Raw genomic sequence first — 15,129 nt, 5'->3', positions numbered from 1 at the left:
GTTTTTTCCAGGTGTGAGGAACAAATTGTCCCTCCCTGAAGCCAGCTCACAATCTTGTTGCAGACGCCCCCAGAGACCTTGTTATCAGCATTTCGCGGGACAACACGTCAGGTACTGAGGGGCGTGGGGCTGGGGCTGGGCCAGTCCTCTTTAGGAGATGAAAAGGCTTCAGGGGAGTAAGGGGATGTGCTCCTCTTTGCAGCTCCCCCTCTCTCTCTCATTCTCTGTCTCCACCCTCACCCTCTCCCTCTTCCTGTCTTCAGCCCTGGAACTCCAGGGAAACACCATATACCTGCAAGCCCAGAAAGGCCAGTTCCTGCGGCTCCTCTGTGCTGCTGACAGCCAGCCCCCCGCCACGCTGAGCTGGGTCCTGCAGGGCAGAGTCCTCTCCTTCTCCCACCCCTGGGGCCCCAGACCCCTGGGGCTGGAGCTGCCCGGGGTGAAGGCCGGGGATTCGGGGCGCTACACCTGCCGAGCAGAGAACAGGCTTGGCTCCCAGCAGCGAGCGCTGGACCTCTCTGTGCAGTGTGAGTGTGCCCAGCAGGGGCCTGGGGTCCTTCTAGGAGGGCAGAACAGGTGGGGATGCAGGGGCTGGGCTCAGGGTCCCAGAGCTGAGGGGGCCTAGAGCCCCAGGCCTCGGGGACTGACCTTACCTGTATAGACCCTCATGCAGTTTGTGTCTGGGACTCAGTGGGTGATTCTGCACTGCCCTTCCATCCCACCCACTTCCCCCACCTCAGTCTCCAGGACGCTTCCCTTTACCCAGAGGGAAGCCCCTGGCCCGTCTAGAGCCGGTCCCCTCTCTCCATTTCAGATCCTCCAGACAACCTGAGAGTGATGGTTTGCCAAGCAAACAGGACAGGTAGGAAAGGGGACAGAGGAGCCAGGGCCTCTCGGTGCCAAACTGGGGGCCCAGGCATCTGGAGGGTCCCCATGCAGGAGGGTCCCTGAGCCCTGAGCTGCACATGGATTCTGCCCCTTCCTTCCCTAGTCCTGGAAAACCTCGGTAACGGCACGTCCCTCCCGGTCCTGGAGGGCCAAAGCCTGCGCCTGGTCTGTGTCACCCACAGCAGCCCCCTGGCCAGGCTGAGCTGGACCCAGCGGGGACAGATTCTGAGCCCCTCCCAGCCCTCAGACCCCGGGGTCCTGGAACTGCCTCGGGTTCAAGTGGAGCATGAAGGAGAGTTCACCTGCCACGCTCAGCACCCGCTGGGCTCCCAGCACGTCTCTCTCAGCCTCTCCGTGCACTGTCAGTGGGGAAAGTGGACACCTGGGTCCAGGAAGGGGCCCCTGCTGAGTCCTGTCCTCCCTCCCCACAGACCCCCCACAGCTGCTGGGCCCCTCCTGCTCCTGGGAGGCTGAGGGTCTGCACTGCAGCTGCTCCTCCCAAGCCAGCCCGGCTCCGGCTCTGAGCTGGTGGATTGGTGGGGAGCTGTTGGAGGGGAACAGCAGCCAGGGCTTCTTTGAGGTCACCCCCAGCTCAGCCAGGTCCTGGGTCAACAGCTCCCTCAGCCTCCAAGTGGGGGCTTGGCTCCAACCTCAGGCTCCGCTTCGAGGCCCAGAATGCCCATGGGACCCAGAGCTCTCGTTTCCTGCTGGACAGTCAGGGTGTAGGGTACGGAGGCCTGGGCTCTCCAGGTCCCGCAACCAAGGGTGTAGGAAGGGCCTGGAGAACCCAGATTGAAGTTGCAATAAGAAAGGAAGGACTCAGGACTGTAGTTTAGCAGGTGAATGGGCCTCATCCCACTTTTCCAGGCAAATCAGGGCCCATGACGGGGCTGGTTCTGGTGGCTATCGGGGAGATGGCTTTGAAGATCCTGCTTCTCTGCCTCTGCCTCATCCTCCTCAGGTGAGCCCTGCCCCAGGGTCCAAGAGGAGGGGTGGAGAGGGCAGAGGATACACCGCTCAATCCCAGAATCTTAATCCTGGGGGTGCTTGGACAGTTTAAGACACCTGCGGCCAGGCAGAGGCTGAGTTGATCGTGATGATTCCACACGGGCCAATGTTGTCAGTCCCCAACTCTGGACCAATTTCCAGGCTAGGGAGGTTCCTGCTCTCATCGGGGAGGTCCTGGGGGCTACGCCTGCTCTCTCTGCCTCAGTCCCCTCCAGCCCCTTAGCAGGGCACAACGAGGTGAGTCTGCTGCCTTCTGAGCCCCAGTGTGGCCACACTCACAGGCCCTGGTCTCTTCACCCAGAGTGAAGTCCTGCAGGAGGAAGGCAGCAAGGGCAGCATTGGGCATGCAGGCTGCAGACACTGTCACTGACTAATCTCCAGGTGAGTGTCGTGGGCCTCTTCCCTTCCAATATCCTGCTGGACACCTCCCTCTCGATGGCCCCAAGGATTGCTCCACTCAACGTGGCCATAACTGACTTGTTACCTCGCTTTCCAAGCCCACTTCTCCTGTTGAGAGCCCCATCCCTCTGATGACGTGGTAGCCCCATCTCTAATGTCAGAACCCGGCTGTGGGTGTCCACCTTGACCTCCCTCCTTCCTCTAGATCCCATAAATCACTAGCTCTTGTCCCTCCTCCTAAGTACAGGTCACCTTGGAGCCCTTTTCTCTATCCTGGCCCCAGTCATGCCTGGGCCTCACCTCTTCCCTGGTCACTGAACCCTCCTCATCTCTTGCCTCCATCTCTCCCAAAACAGACTCCAGACTGCTTCCAGATTCCTCCTCATCCAGTTCCTCCACCGTCTGAGCGGCCGTGTTTCCTCTGCAGGCCTTGCATGGTCTGTCCTCTGCTGGGCTCTCCTGATCTCTCCTCTCCCTGCGTCACCCAACATCTCCCCAAACCCTCTGGGCCAAAGACTCTGTGGCTCTGACACTTGGCATATGTAGTTTCTTCTCCTGAAATGCCCTTCCTTCCCATTCCTGCCAAACTATGTCCAGATCCTCCTTCAGGTTCCTTTTTTTTTTTTTTTTTGAGACACAGTCTCACTTTGTCACCCAGGCTGGAGTGCAGTGGCGTGATCTCGGCTCACTGCAGCCTCCCAGGTTCAAGCGATTCTCCTGCCTCAGCCTCCTGAGTAACTGGGATTACAGGCACCTGCCACCATGCCCGGCTAATTTTGTATTTTTAGTAGAGATGGGGTTTCACCATGTTGGCCAGGCTGGTCTCAAACTCCTAGCCTCAAGTGATCCACCCTCCTCAGCCTCCCAAACTGCTAGGATTACAGGCGTGAGCCATAGCACTGAACTGTGTGCAGTCATGTGTCACGTAAGGACCTTTCTGCCAATAACAGACAGCAAATATGACAGTGGTTTCATAATATTCTTTTTTTTCTTTTTCTTTTTGAGATGGAGTCTTGCACTGTCGCCTGGGCTGGTATGCAATGCAATGGTGCAATCTCAGCTCACTGCAACCTCCACTTCCCAGGTTTAAGTGATTCTCCTGCCTCAACCTCCCAAGTAGCTGGGATTACAGGCAGCCACCACCACGTCCGGCTAATTTTTGTGTTTTTAGTAGAGATGGGGTTTCACTATGTTGGCCAGGCTGGTCTCGAACTCCTGGCCTCAAGTGATCCACCCTCCTCAGCCTCCCAAACTGCTAGGATTACAGGCGTGAGCCATAGCACTGAACTGTGTGCAGTCATGTGTCACGTAAGGACCTTTCTGCCAATAACAGACAGCAAATATGACAGTGGTTTCATAATATTCTTTTTTTTCTTTTTCTTTTTGAGATGGAGTCTTGCACTGTCGCCTGGGCTGGTATGCAATGCAATGGTGCAATCTCAGCTCACTGCAACCTCCACTTCCCAGGTTTAAGTGATTCTCCTGCCTCAGCCTCCCAAGTAGCTGGGATTACAGGCATGCACCACCACGCCTGGCTAATTTTTGTATTTTTAGTAGAGATGGGGTTTCACCATGTTGGCCAGGCTGGTCTCAAACTCCTAGCCTCAAGTGATCCACCCTCCTCAGCCTCCCAAACTGCTAGGATTACAGGCGTGAGCCATAGCACTGAACTGTGTGCAGTCATGTGTCACGTAAGGACCTTTCTGCCAATAACAGACAGCAAATATGACAGTGGTTTCATAATATTCTTTTTTTTCTTTTTCTTTTTGAGATGGAGTCTTGCACTGTCGCCTGGGCTGGTATGCAATGCAATGGTGCAATCTCAGCTCACTGCAACCTCTACTTCCCAGGTTTAAGTGATTCTCCTGCCTCAACCTCCCAAGTAGCTGGATTACAGGCAGCCACCACCACGTCCGGCTAATTTTTGTGTTTTTAGTAGAGATGGGGTTTGACTATGTTGGCCAGGCTGGTCTCGAACTCCTGACCTCGCGATCCACCCACCTCGGCCTCCCAAAGTGCTGGGATTACAGGTGTGAGCCACCGCACCCGGCCAGTGTCATAAGATTCTAATGCAGCAGAAAGATTCCTATCTCCTAGAGAAGTGGTAACATCATTACACTGTAGTCCAGTGCAACACATACCTGTTGATGGTGATGCTGATGTCAGCAAACCTACTGCCTCGGCAGTCCCAAAAAATTGTAAGACATACAATTTTGTATCGTATATAATATTACACTTAATAATGAATGATGATGTTACTGGTTAATGTATTCACTATGGTATACTTTTTGTTGTTATTTTAGTGTAGTCCTTCCACTCAGTGAAGGAAAAGTTAACTGTGAAATAGCCTCAGGCAGGTCCTTCAGGAGGGATTCAAGAAGAAGACATCTGGCCGGGCGCCTTGGCTCATGCCTGTAATCCCAGCACTCTGGGAAGCAGAGTCGAGTGGATCACCTAAGGTCAGCAGTTTGAGACCAGCCTGGCCAACATGGTGAAACCTCATCTCTACCAAAAAAAAATACAAAAATTAGCCAGGCGTGGTGGCACACACCTGTAATCCCAGCTACTCGGGAGGCTGAGGCAAGAGAATCACTTGAACCCAAGAGGCAGAGGTTGCAGTGAGCTGAGATCATGCCATTGGACTCCGGCCTGGGCAACAAGAGCAAAACTCCGTCTAAAACAAACAAACAAAAACAAAACAACAACAAAAAAATCCTTATCCTATCCTAGGAGATGACAGTTCCATGTGTGTTACTGAAACTGAAGACCTTCCAGTGGGACAAGATGTGGACGTGGAAGACAGTGATACTGAGGATCCTGACCCTGTGCAGGTGTAGGCTAATGTGTGAATTTTGTCTCTTAGTTATTAGAACAAAAGCTTAAAAATTAAATCAATTAAGAATAGAGAAAAGGTTATGAAGGCATAAAGAAAATGTTCTTGTACAGCTGTACAATGTGTGTATTTCCAGCTAAGTGTTATTACAAGAGCATAAAAAAGTTAAAAAATTGTGCTTACAAAGTAAACATGTTACAGTAAGCTAATATTAATTTACTATTTGTTGTTGTTGTTGTTTTGAGACAGAGTCTCGCTCTGTTGCCCAGGCTGGAGTGCAGTGGCACGATCTCGGCTCACTGCAACCTCCGCCTCCCGGGTTCAAGCGATTCTCCTGCCTCAGCTTCCCAAGTAGCTGGGATTACAGGCAGCCACCACCACGTCCGGCTAATTTTTGTATTTTTAGTAGAGATGGGGTTTGACTATGTTGGCCAGGCTGGTCTCAAACTCCTGACCTCGTGATCCACCCGCCTCGGCCTCCCAAAGTGCTGGGATTACAGGTGTGAGCCACCGCACCCGGCCAGTGTCATAAGATTCTAATGCAGCAGAAAGATTCCTATCTCCTAGAGAAGTGGTAACATCATTACACTGTAGTCCAGTGCAACACATACCTGTTGATGGTGATGCTGATGTCAGCAAACCTACTGCCTCGGCAGTCCCAAAAAATTGTAAGACATACAATTTTGTATCGTATATAATATTACACTTAATAATGAATGATGATGTTACTGGTTAATGTATTCACTATGGTATACTTTTTGTTGTTATTTTAGTGTAGTCCTTCCACTCAGTGAAGGAAAAGTTAACTGTGAAATAGCCTCAGGCAGGTCCTTCAGGAGGGATTCAAGAAGAAGACATCTGGCCGGGCGCCTTGGCTCATGCCTGTAATCCCAGCACTCTGGGAAGCAGAGTCGAGTGGATCACCTAAGGTCAGCAGTTTGAGACCAGCCTGGCCAACATGGTGAAACCTCATCTCTACCAAAAAAAAATACAAAAATTAGCCAGGCGTGGTGGCACACACCTGTAATCCCAGCTACTCGGGAGGCTGAGGCAAGAGAATCACTTGAACCCAAGAGGCAGAGGTTGCAGTGAGCTGAGATCATGCCATTGGACTCCGGCCTGGGCAACAAGAGCAAAACTCCGTCTAAAACAAACAAACAAAAACAAAACAACAACAAAAAAATCCTTATCCTATCCTAGGAGATGACAGTTCCATGTGTGTTACTGAAACTGAAGACCTTCCAGTGGGACAAGATGTGGACGTGGAAGACAGTGATACTGAGGATCCTGACCCTGTGCAGGTGTAGGCTAATGTGTGAATTTTGTCTCTTAGTTATTAGAACAAAAGCTTAAAAATTAAATCAATTAAGAATAGAGAAAAGGTTATGAAGGCATAAAGAAAATGTTCTTGTACAGCTGTACAATGTGTGTATTTCCAGCTAAGTGTTATTACAAGAGCATAAAAAAGTTAAAAAATTGTGCTTACAAAGTAAACATGTTACAGTAAGCTAATATTAATTTACTATTTGTTGTTGTTGTTGTTTTGAGACAGAGTCTCGCTCTGTTGCCCAGGCTGGAGTGCAGTGGCGTGATCTTGGCTCACTGGAATCTCCACTTTCCAGGCTCAAGCTATTCTTGTGCCTCAGCCTCCCAAGTAGCTGGGATTACAGGCGTGTGCAACCATGCCTGGCTAATTTTTTAAGAATATTGTTGGCCAGGCGCGGTGGCTCATGCCTGTAATCCCAGCACTTTGGGAGGCCGAGGTGGGCAGATCACAAGGTCAGGAGATTGAGACCATCCTGGCTAACATGGTGAAACCCTGTCTCTACTAAAAAAATGCAAAAAAAAATTAACCAGGCGTGGTGGCAGGTGCCTGTAGTCCCAGCTACTCAGGAGGCTGAGGCAGGAGAATGGCGTCAACCTGGGAGGCGGAGCTTGCCGTGAGCAGAGATCGCACCCTTGCACTCCAGCCTGGGTGACAGAGCGAGACTCCATCTCAAAAAAAAAAAAAAAAGAGAATGTTGTTAGTAGTGATAGGCTTTCTCCATGTTGGCCAGGCTGGTCTTGAACTCCTGGCCTCAAGTGATCTGCCTGCCTCCGCCTCCCAAAGTGCTGCGATTACAGGTGTGAGCCACCACAGCCAGGCTACTATTGAAGAAATGAAAATATTTTTTATGTATTTACTGTAGTCTAAGTGCATAGTGTTTATAAAGTCTATAGTAGCGTGTAGTAATGTCCAAGGCCTTCACATTCACTCATTACAACTCAGACTCACCTAGAGCGACTTCCAGTTGTTTTTGTTGTTGTTGTTGTTGTTGTTTGAGATGGAGACTCCCTCTGTCACACCTTTCTCTGGGCAAAGTGAATTCTTTACTTATAGTAACCTTTCTTTCCTGGGCTCGTAGCTCAGTTTCACAATTGTGTTCGAGTAGATCTTCCGAGGTCCCCGAGGTCAGTCCAGGTCCAAGCAAATCCCCGTCTTTCTCACACCTCCTCCTTCCTGGGCATCCACTCATAATTTTCAATTAGATAGTAACTTAATTGACTATAGCTTTAATGTCTGCTTCTCCTTCCACACTGCAAGCTGCCTGAGGTCAGGGATGGTGTCTCCCTAGTTCCCCTGGGAATATCCAGGGGCTGGCACAGGGGAGCTGTTCCACAAGGGCAGCGGGCGCTGGAGTCAGAGACCTGGACGTGAATCTTGATCTGACCACTGCTTAGATGTGTGGGTTTGGGGTATTTACTCAGCCTCCATTTCTCCATCTGATCATGGGGACCACAGTGCCTCACCAGTGGATTGTGGTGAGGATTTTGTGAGTCTGGATTTTATGAGCCTGGCAGTGAATTACCAAGAGCCAGATGTTATTGTTCTCAAATACTTGCTGAATGAGTGAATGGATGAGGGCCCAGCCAGCGTCTGTGGAATGAGTAGGTGAAACAGGAAATGCTCAGCTTCCAGGTCCTCTTGTGCATCCTCCTTGCTCTCGCTTAGCCCCCAAGATCCTAATTTGACCCCCTTTCTCCCCTGCATTCAGGGTCACCAGGCAGCTCCCAAGACCACCTGCCCCCAGGTGCAGCCACCCCCATCCCAGGGCAGGGGGAAGAGCGGGAGCCCCACTATGCCTCCCTCAGCTTCCAGGGCCTGAGGCTTCGGGAGCCTGCGGACCAGGAGGCCCCCAGCAGCAGCGAGTACGCAGAGATCAAGATCCACAAGAGACAGCCCCCAAAGGGCTCGGGCTTTGGTTGGAGAGGGAGACGTCAGGGATGGTTCCGAGGTGAAGAGTTCTCCATGGAAACAGGACACCAGCAAGTGTGTGGGAGTCGTGCTGGTGTGACAGCCAGAACTGGACTCAGATTTCAGCCTCATCCTGAGACTAACAGTTTGAGCAAGTTACTTCTCTCCTCAATTTCCTCCTCTGTGCGGTGGACACAGTCAGCCTAACTCACAGGGGTCTTGTGAGGCATAAGGAAGTAATTAACATAAAGCATCCATCAGAGGCGAGTCTCATCTGAGTCACGCCTCTTCCCAGGGCAGCCCATGACGTGGGCTGACCACGCTGGTCCAAACCGAGACCCTCCTGCAGGGCAGGTCCAGCTTCAGAGCTCCCTGAAGCCTCGGCTGGGGCTGTGCTTGGGCCGCATCGTAGCTTGATTGATTCTCTCTCTGTTGCTCCCGCTGCCCCCACTCCCACTATGGATCCCGGGGCAGCCTACACATCCCTGCAGGCTGCTCTCCGCCTCAGAGCCCGCTTCCTGGGACCTCAACCTCCGTATCTGACCAGACACAGATAATCATCAATTATTTATCTGAAATAAATTATAAATGTGTGAATCACATTACCTCTATCACTAATTATATTTCCCTGATGATTTTGCTCCCCTCAGCAGTGTCCTTTTCCTTTTCTTTTTTTTCTTGAGACAGAGTCTTACTCTGTCGCCCAGGCTGGAGTGCAGTGGCGCGATCTTGGCTCACTGCAACCTCCGTCTCCCGGGTTCAAGCGATTCTCATGTCTCAGCCTCCTGAGTAGCTGGGATTACAAGCAAGAGCCACCACGCCTGGCTAATGTTTGTATTTTTGGTAGAGACGGGGTTTCACCATGTCGGCCAGGCTGGTCTCGAACTCCCAACTTCAGGTGATCTGCCAGCCTCAGCCTCCCAAAGTGATGGGGTTACATGCGTAAGCCACCGTGCCCAGCCAGCTATCTTCTTTTTGCAGGATTCACTTATAAAATTCCTTGCAGCTGCAGTCTGCATTCCGCTCTCATTCTTTTTTTTTTCCTGAGACGGAGTCTCACTCTGTCGCCCAGGCTGCAGTGCAGTAGCCGGATCTCAGCTCACTGCAAGCTCCGCCTCCCGGGTTTACGCCATTCTCCTGCCTCAGCCTCCTGAGTAGCTGGGACTACAGGCGCCCACCACCTCGCCCGGCTAGTTTTTTTTTTGTATTTTTTTAGTAGAGACGGGGTTTCACCATGTTAGCCAGGATGATCTCGATCTCCTGACCTCTTGATCTGCCCGTCTCGGCCTCCCAAAGTGCTGGGATTACAGGCTTGAGCCACCGCGCCCGGCCCTCCGCTCTCATTCTAATATGGTGGTCACATCCAACTTCTTTCCTCCTCCTTCCATGGAACATGCATTAGGGAGGAACCACAGGCACCACACGCAAGATGAGCCAGTTCCCTGGACGGCCTGCCAAGGCGTTAACCGCGCTGCTCTAGGCTCTGCTGAGGCGCATTACTGCATCTTTCACAGAACTTGCTTTCCACGCGTCACTTAGGTGTGGGGATGTGTCCTGAGAAATGCATGGTCAGGCGATTCTGTTGTGTGAGCATCCTCGAATGTGCTTACGCAGTCGTAAATGGTACAGCCTGCCACACGCCGAGGCCGTACGGTATAGCCCATTGCTCCCAGGCTATTCACCTGCACAGCACGTTCCTGAACTGAAAGCTGTAGGCAGTTATAACACAATGAATAGGTTAGTCAAAAATGGAGGTTTAGTAAAAATATGGCATAATAGGCCAGGTGTGGTGGCTCACGCCTGTAATCCCAGCACTTTGGGAGGCCAAGGCAGGCAGATCACAAGGTCAGGAGTTCAACCAGCCTGGCCAATATGGTGAAACCCAGTCTCTACTAAAAATAAAAAAATCAGCTGGGCGTGGTGGCGGGTGCCTGTAGTCCCAGTACTTGGGAGGCTGAGGCAGAAGAATCGCTTGAACCGGGAAGTGGAGGTTGCAATGAGCCAAGATTGAGCTACTGCATTCTAGCCTGGGCAACAGAGTGAGACTCCATGTCCAAAAAAAAAAAAAAAAAAAACAAAAAACGCATAATAGATAAAAATGCGTCAGGTGCAGTGACACATGCCTGTAATCATAGCACTTTGGGCGGGTGGATCACTTGAGGTCAGGAGTTCAAGACCAGCCTGGCCAACATGGCAAAACTCTGTTCCGTTTCTACCAAAAATACAAAAATTGGCCGGGCGTGGTGGCAAGCATCTGTACTCCCAGCTACTCGGGAGGCTGAGGCAGGAGAATAGCTTGAACCTGGGAGGCGGAGGTTGCAGTGAGCTGAGATCGCACCACTGCACTCCAGCCTCAGTGACAGAACGAGACTGTCTCAAAAACTAAAACAAAAATATACCACCACCACCAATGTCTGATTAAATCTAAGCCAGGTTTCCATTTTGGGGCAAGGGGCAGGGTGTGGGTGTGGGGGACAGAGAAAGGGCTCCAGCCACCGTCAGCTGCATGTCCTGGTGGCACCCGAGTCATTCCCAGTCCCCTGTGCTGGGAGATCATCATCTAATCCTGACAACGACCTCCTCTCAGAGCTCGGGGGATGAGCTGCCAAAACCCACAAGGGTTCAGAACCTGGGCTCTGGAGACAGAAGGCCCTGGGCTCTGAGACGTGGGGCCACTGCCCGGGCCTTCCCTGGGCCTGGACCTGGGCTCCTTCCATTGTCTGAGCAGGGTCAGGCTGGGCTGGCTGTGCTGGCTCAAGAGATGAGGAAGGAGGACACAGGGGCTGCCAGGACCTTGAGGCACTGGACTGGGCACTGCCCCAGCGGGCAGAGGATGGAGGCCGGTGTTGATATTGTGACGCTGTCTGCTCACCTGATTTGGGTGCTGAAGTGCAGCTGACACCCCTAATCTTTTATAGATTTGTGAAAGGAAAAAAATAAAAGTCGAGCTGGGAACAGCTCAGGGCAAACCCACCTCTCGTTCTATTCAGAGCCACCCCTCCGCTCACCGAGACCGATGCATGTCTGATCGCCTCCGTTTGGAAAGGCCAATCAGAAACTCCAGAGAACGCACCTGTTCATCTCTCACCCATCTGCGACCTGGAAGCCCCCTCCCCACTCCGAGTCTTCCTGCCTTTGCTTCAAGTTGTCCTGCCTTTCCAAACGGAACCAAAGTACTTCTTACATATAGTGACTCATGTCTCAAGTCTCCCTAAAATGTATAAAACTGAGCTGTGCCCCAACCACCTTGGCCACGTCATCAGGACTTCCTGAGGCTGTGTCGCGGCCCATGTCCTCAACCTTGGCAAAACAAAGTTTCCAAATTAACTGGACCTGTCTCACATTTTCGGGGTTCACGGATTCATGTGCAACAAGGGGTCTAAGCAGGACAGGTTCGGGGGGGACGGTTTTTCTGTTGTTAGCGGATGTCCCCTTCTGGAAAGGGGCGCACACACCCGCTTTCAGCCAGGAGATGGTAAGCGGTTCCCTGATCCCACCCGCTTCTCCTGAGTAGGGTTTATCAGTACAGGAGAGTCAGGGCGTCTGAGAGCACCTCCTTCCTTACCTGGCCTCGGGTTCTCCACACTCCAAAGTATGATGTATGATCTGAGCTACTCAAGACAAAATTTAGAGAGGCGGGTTTAGCTTCTCGCTTCCTTCTTTTTTTTGAGACTGGGTCTTACTCTGTTGCCCAGGCTAGAGTGCAGTGGTGCAGTCATGGCTCACTGCGGCCTCGACCTGCTGGGCTCAAGTAATCCTCCTGCTTCAGCCTCCCAAGTAGCTGGGATGACAGGCGTCCGCCACCACGCCTAGTTGGTTTTTGTCTTTTTTGTAGAGATGGGTTTCACCCTGTTGCCCAGGCTGGTCTCAAACTCGTGGGCTCAAGTGATCCTCCTGTCTTGGCCTCCCAAAGTGCTGGAATTACAGGCATGAGCCACTGCACCTGGGCCCCAAAAGAACTTTTGCAGACACACTGGTTCCTTAAGCTCTGGTAAAAAATTTATTACCAAAGCACAGAGGTGTCAAGGGTAGCAGGGGTCCCCCCTGGGGGCCGGCCCAACCCCATCCAGCTTTGGGACACTGGCTGAAGGGCAGGCCACCCAGACGGGGAACTTCACATTCACTGGAGGAAAACTGGGGGCCTCCCTGAGGCTAATCAGGACTGATGAGTATCCCGAAACCAGTGGCAGGAATGCACATTCCAGGGCTTGTTCTAGAAGCTTATCGGTGATTAAATAGCAGGCCTTGAGTCACATTGCTTCATTTTTTTTTTTCTTTCTGTTGCACACTGTAAATGGAAAGTTCTGGAAGACAATAAAAATGGCTGTTAGTGTCTCATTCATTCAGGGAACACCCTCTCTGCCTTCACTTCGTGCCAGGCACCTTCTAGGTACTGGGGATGTCATCATGACCATACGGGATGACGAGCCCCTGCTGGGCTTAGGACGCGGAGGAGGGGGGTGGAGACCACACATTAAACACACGCTTCCCTCCAGATGGGAGCAAGGGCTGTGTGGAAAACAGGTGACATGATGAGCAAGTGGGTGAGGAGGCAGTGAGGGTGCCTCATAGAGGACGGAGAGGCCTCGAGTCTCGAGAAGCAGCAGGTGCATAAAACCAGGATGAGGGGAGCCTTCCAGACCTCGGGATGGCAGGTGCAAGGGCTCCGGGGTGGGGCCCAGCTTGGCCTGGTCTAGAATTGGAGGGAGGGTGTGTGGCTGGCGCATCATGCACAGGGGAGGCAGGGAGCTTGGCCTCCGGCCAAGGCAAGGAGGGGCTGTGGAGAAGAGGCGAGATGACCTTCAAGGCGCTCGAAGATCACCGGGCTCCTTAAATGCCATCTCCTTGTTATGTTCCCAACCAAGGGGCTGAGTGAGTGGCCTCCAGAGAACGCACGGGTGTGAGACGGTGGAGACGCTGGGGGGCTGTCAGGTGTCGGGTTCTAAACGCCTTTCGATAAACAGGACATTTGCTCCACCGATCAACAGGACAAAGCCTCTGCCCTGTGCCATGCCAGAAAAGCAGAGACGATAGAGTCAGATGCAACCCTGCCCTGGAGAAGCTCGATGCCAGCAGAAGGCTGTGACAAGTGACCCCATGGTTGGTCTCATCTGGGACTGAAGGTTTGGAGGAGGCTGCTGAGGGAGTGAGGGTATTGGGGAGGACCCCGAGCTGTCCGGCCTCGATAACTGGGTGCATGGAGGAGGAGCTCTGTATCGAGCTGGAGAGGTGGAGGAAGGAGTGAGACTGGCACAGAAGGTCATGATCTGACTCTCGGCGCCTCTGGTTGAGGCAGAGAGCCTGCTACTCCACCACAGAGAAAAGGGCCCCCACCCCTTACCACTGGCCCACTCTGTGCGCAAGTGCTCTGCAAGTCACCTGGCACACACGTGTCAGCTTATGCTTCAGCCTCAGATGTGAGGAAAGGTTATGGGAATGTAGAAGCACTTGTAATCCAAGTGCCAAGAAGAAGGTCGCTGCACAGGGAGACAGGCCGCCAAAAGAAGATGCTATTCAAGATTCCCCTGGACCAGGATCTCGCAATCGCGGCACTGGTGACCACTGGGGCTGGGGGATTCTTTGTGGGAGGGGGTAGAGGTGGGGATCATGCTGCGTGTTGGGGGATGTCAGGCAGCCTCCCAGCCTCCACCATCCTGCATCCTGATAACTAAGCATCTCCAGACACGGCCAAATGCCCCCAGGGCGGTGCCGAGTTAGACAAAGCACTGAGCTTTGGTTCCAGCCAACCCTGATGAGAGAAATGAGGACTCCGGGGACAGAGAGGGAGCATGGAGAAGCCCCTCGTCAGCACACATCCCTGCACCCTTGCCAAAATTTACTGTGAAGTTTGTCTTCGACCTCGCAAACATGCCTGCACATTTACACACAGTGCTGATGGAAGTAAAGCCATCTAGTCCTCACTTCCTCACTGTCAAGTTGACACCTCCATCCACAGGCAGTGCGCGCCAGCAGCTGGGCTGTGCACACAGGCAGCACTGCTTGTAAAAGAAAAATCTGGGAAACTAAGCAAACGCCCAGCTGCTGGCTGTGAGGAGTGTCCGTCATCCACACGATGGAGGAGTGCGCGCTACGAACGAGACCGGAAGGCATGGAGCAGCTACCTTTTGTGTATGGGGGGCCAAGGGGACCAGGCCAAAGGAAAGTAGAGACTACAGGTGGCTGAGTGGAAGGACACAGGGAGGCATGGATGCAAGAAGGGACAGAAGATGGCGAGAGACAGAAAACGTCTTGATGCTATTTTTGAGGCCCTGAATCCTGCTGTGCCTGAAGCTCCCCCTTAGACTTTTCTAGCTATAACAGCCAATCAACCCCCCTTTTCTTTTCTTTCTTTCTTTTTATTTTTGAGACGGAGTCTCACTCTGTCACCCAGGCTGGAGTGCAGTGGTGCCATCTTGGCTCACTGCAAGCTCCACCTCCCGGCTTCACACCATTCTCCCGCCTCAGCCTCCCGAGGAGCTGGGATTACAGGTGCCCGCCACCACGCCCGGCTAATTTCTTTTGTATTTTTAGTAGAGTCGGGGTTTCACCGTGTTAGCCAGGATGGTCTCGATCCCCTGACCTCGTGCTCCGTCCGCCTCAGCCTCCCAAGGTGTTGGGATTACAGGCGTGAGCCACTGTGCCTGGCCTCAACCCCGTTTTCTTTTCTTTTTTTTTTTTTGAGACGGAGTCTCGCTCTGTCGCCCAAACTGGAGTGCAGTGGCCAGATCTCAGCTCACTGCAAGCTCTGCCTCCCGGGTTTACGCCA

At 52.6% G+C, this 15,129-nt stretch overlaps 2 protein-coding genes across 4 annotated transcripts in view; one reads left to right on the top strand and one right to left on the bottom strand.

Annotated features, from left to right (window-relative positions):
* SIGLEC11 (sialic acid binding Ig-like lectin 11) overlaps window positions 1-8,407 on the top strand; it is a 9,710-nt gene extending 1,303 nt beyond the window's left edge. The window contains 9 exon segments of the mRNA XM_011946510.1: window positions 236-527; window positions 815-862; window positions 992-1,249; window positions 1,320-1,519; window positions 1,521-1,602; window positions 1,756-1,849; window positions 2,102-2,133; window positions 8,164-8,370; window positions 8,373-8,407. Coding sequence (XP_011801900.1) covers window positions 236-527; window positions 815-862; window positions 992-1,249; window positions 1,320-1,519; window positions 1,521-1,602; window positions 1,756-1,849; window positions 2,102-2,133; window positions 8,164-8,370; window positions 8,373-8,407 — 1,248 coding nt within the window.
* Window positions 8,408-12,349: 3,942 nt separating this feature from the next.
* VRK3 (vaccinia related kinase 3) overlaps window positions 12,350-15,129 on the bottom strand; it is a 50,015-nt gene continuing 47,235 nt past the window's right edge. For 2 of the 3 annotated variants that reach the window (XM_011946323.1, XM_011946324.1), the window contains one exon: window positions 12,350-12,667. The gene's annotated coding sequence lies outside the window, so the exon portion shown is untranslated. The remainder of the gene's footprint in view (window positions 12,668-15,129) is intronic. The other variant, XM_011946322.1, reaches the window with a different exon arrangement.

Source organism: Colobus angolensis, unplaced genomic scaffold (genome assembly GCF_000951035.1).
Source record: "Colobus angolensis palliatus isolate OR3802 unplaced genomic scaffold, Cang.pa_1.0 Scaffold25, whole genome shotgun sequence".
In the NCBI taxonomy this organism is placed as follows: Eukaryota; Metazoa; Chordata; class Mammalia; order Primates; family Cercopithecidae; genus Colobus; species Colobus angolensis.
The sequence above is the reverse complement of the archived record's forward strand: the minus strand, read 5'-3'. Positions and strand labels throughout refer to the sequence as shown.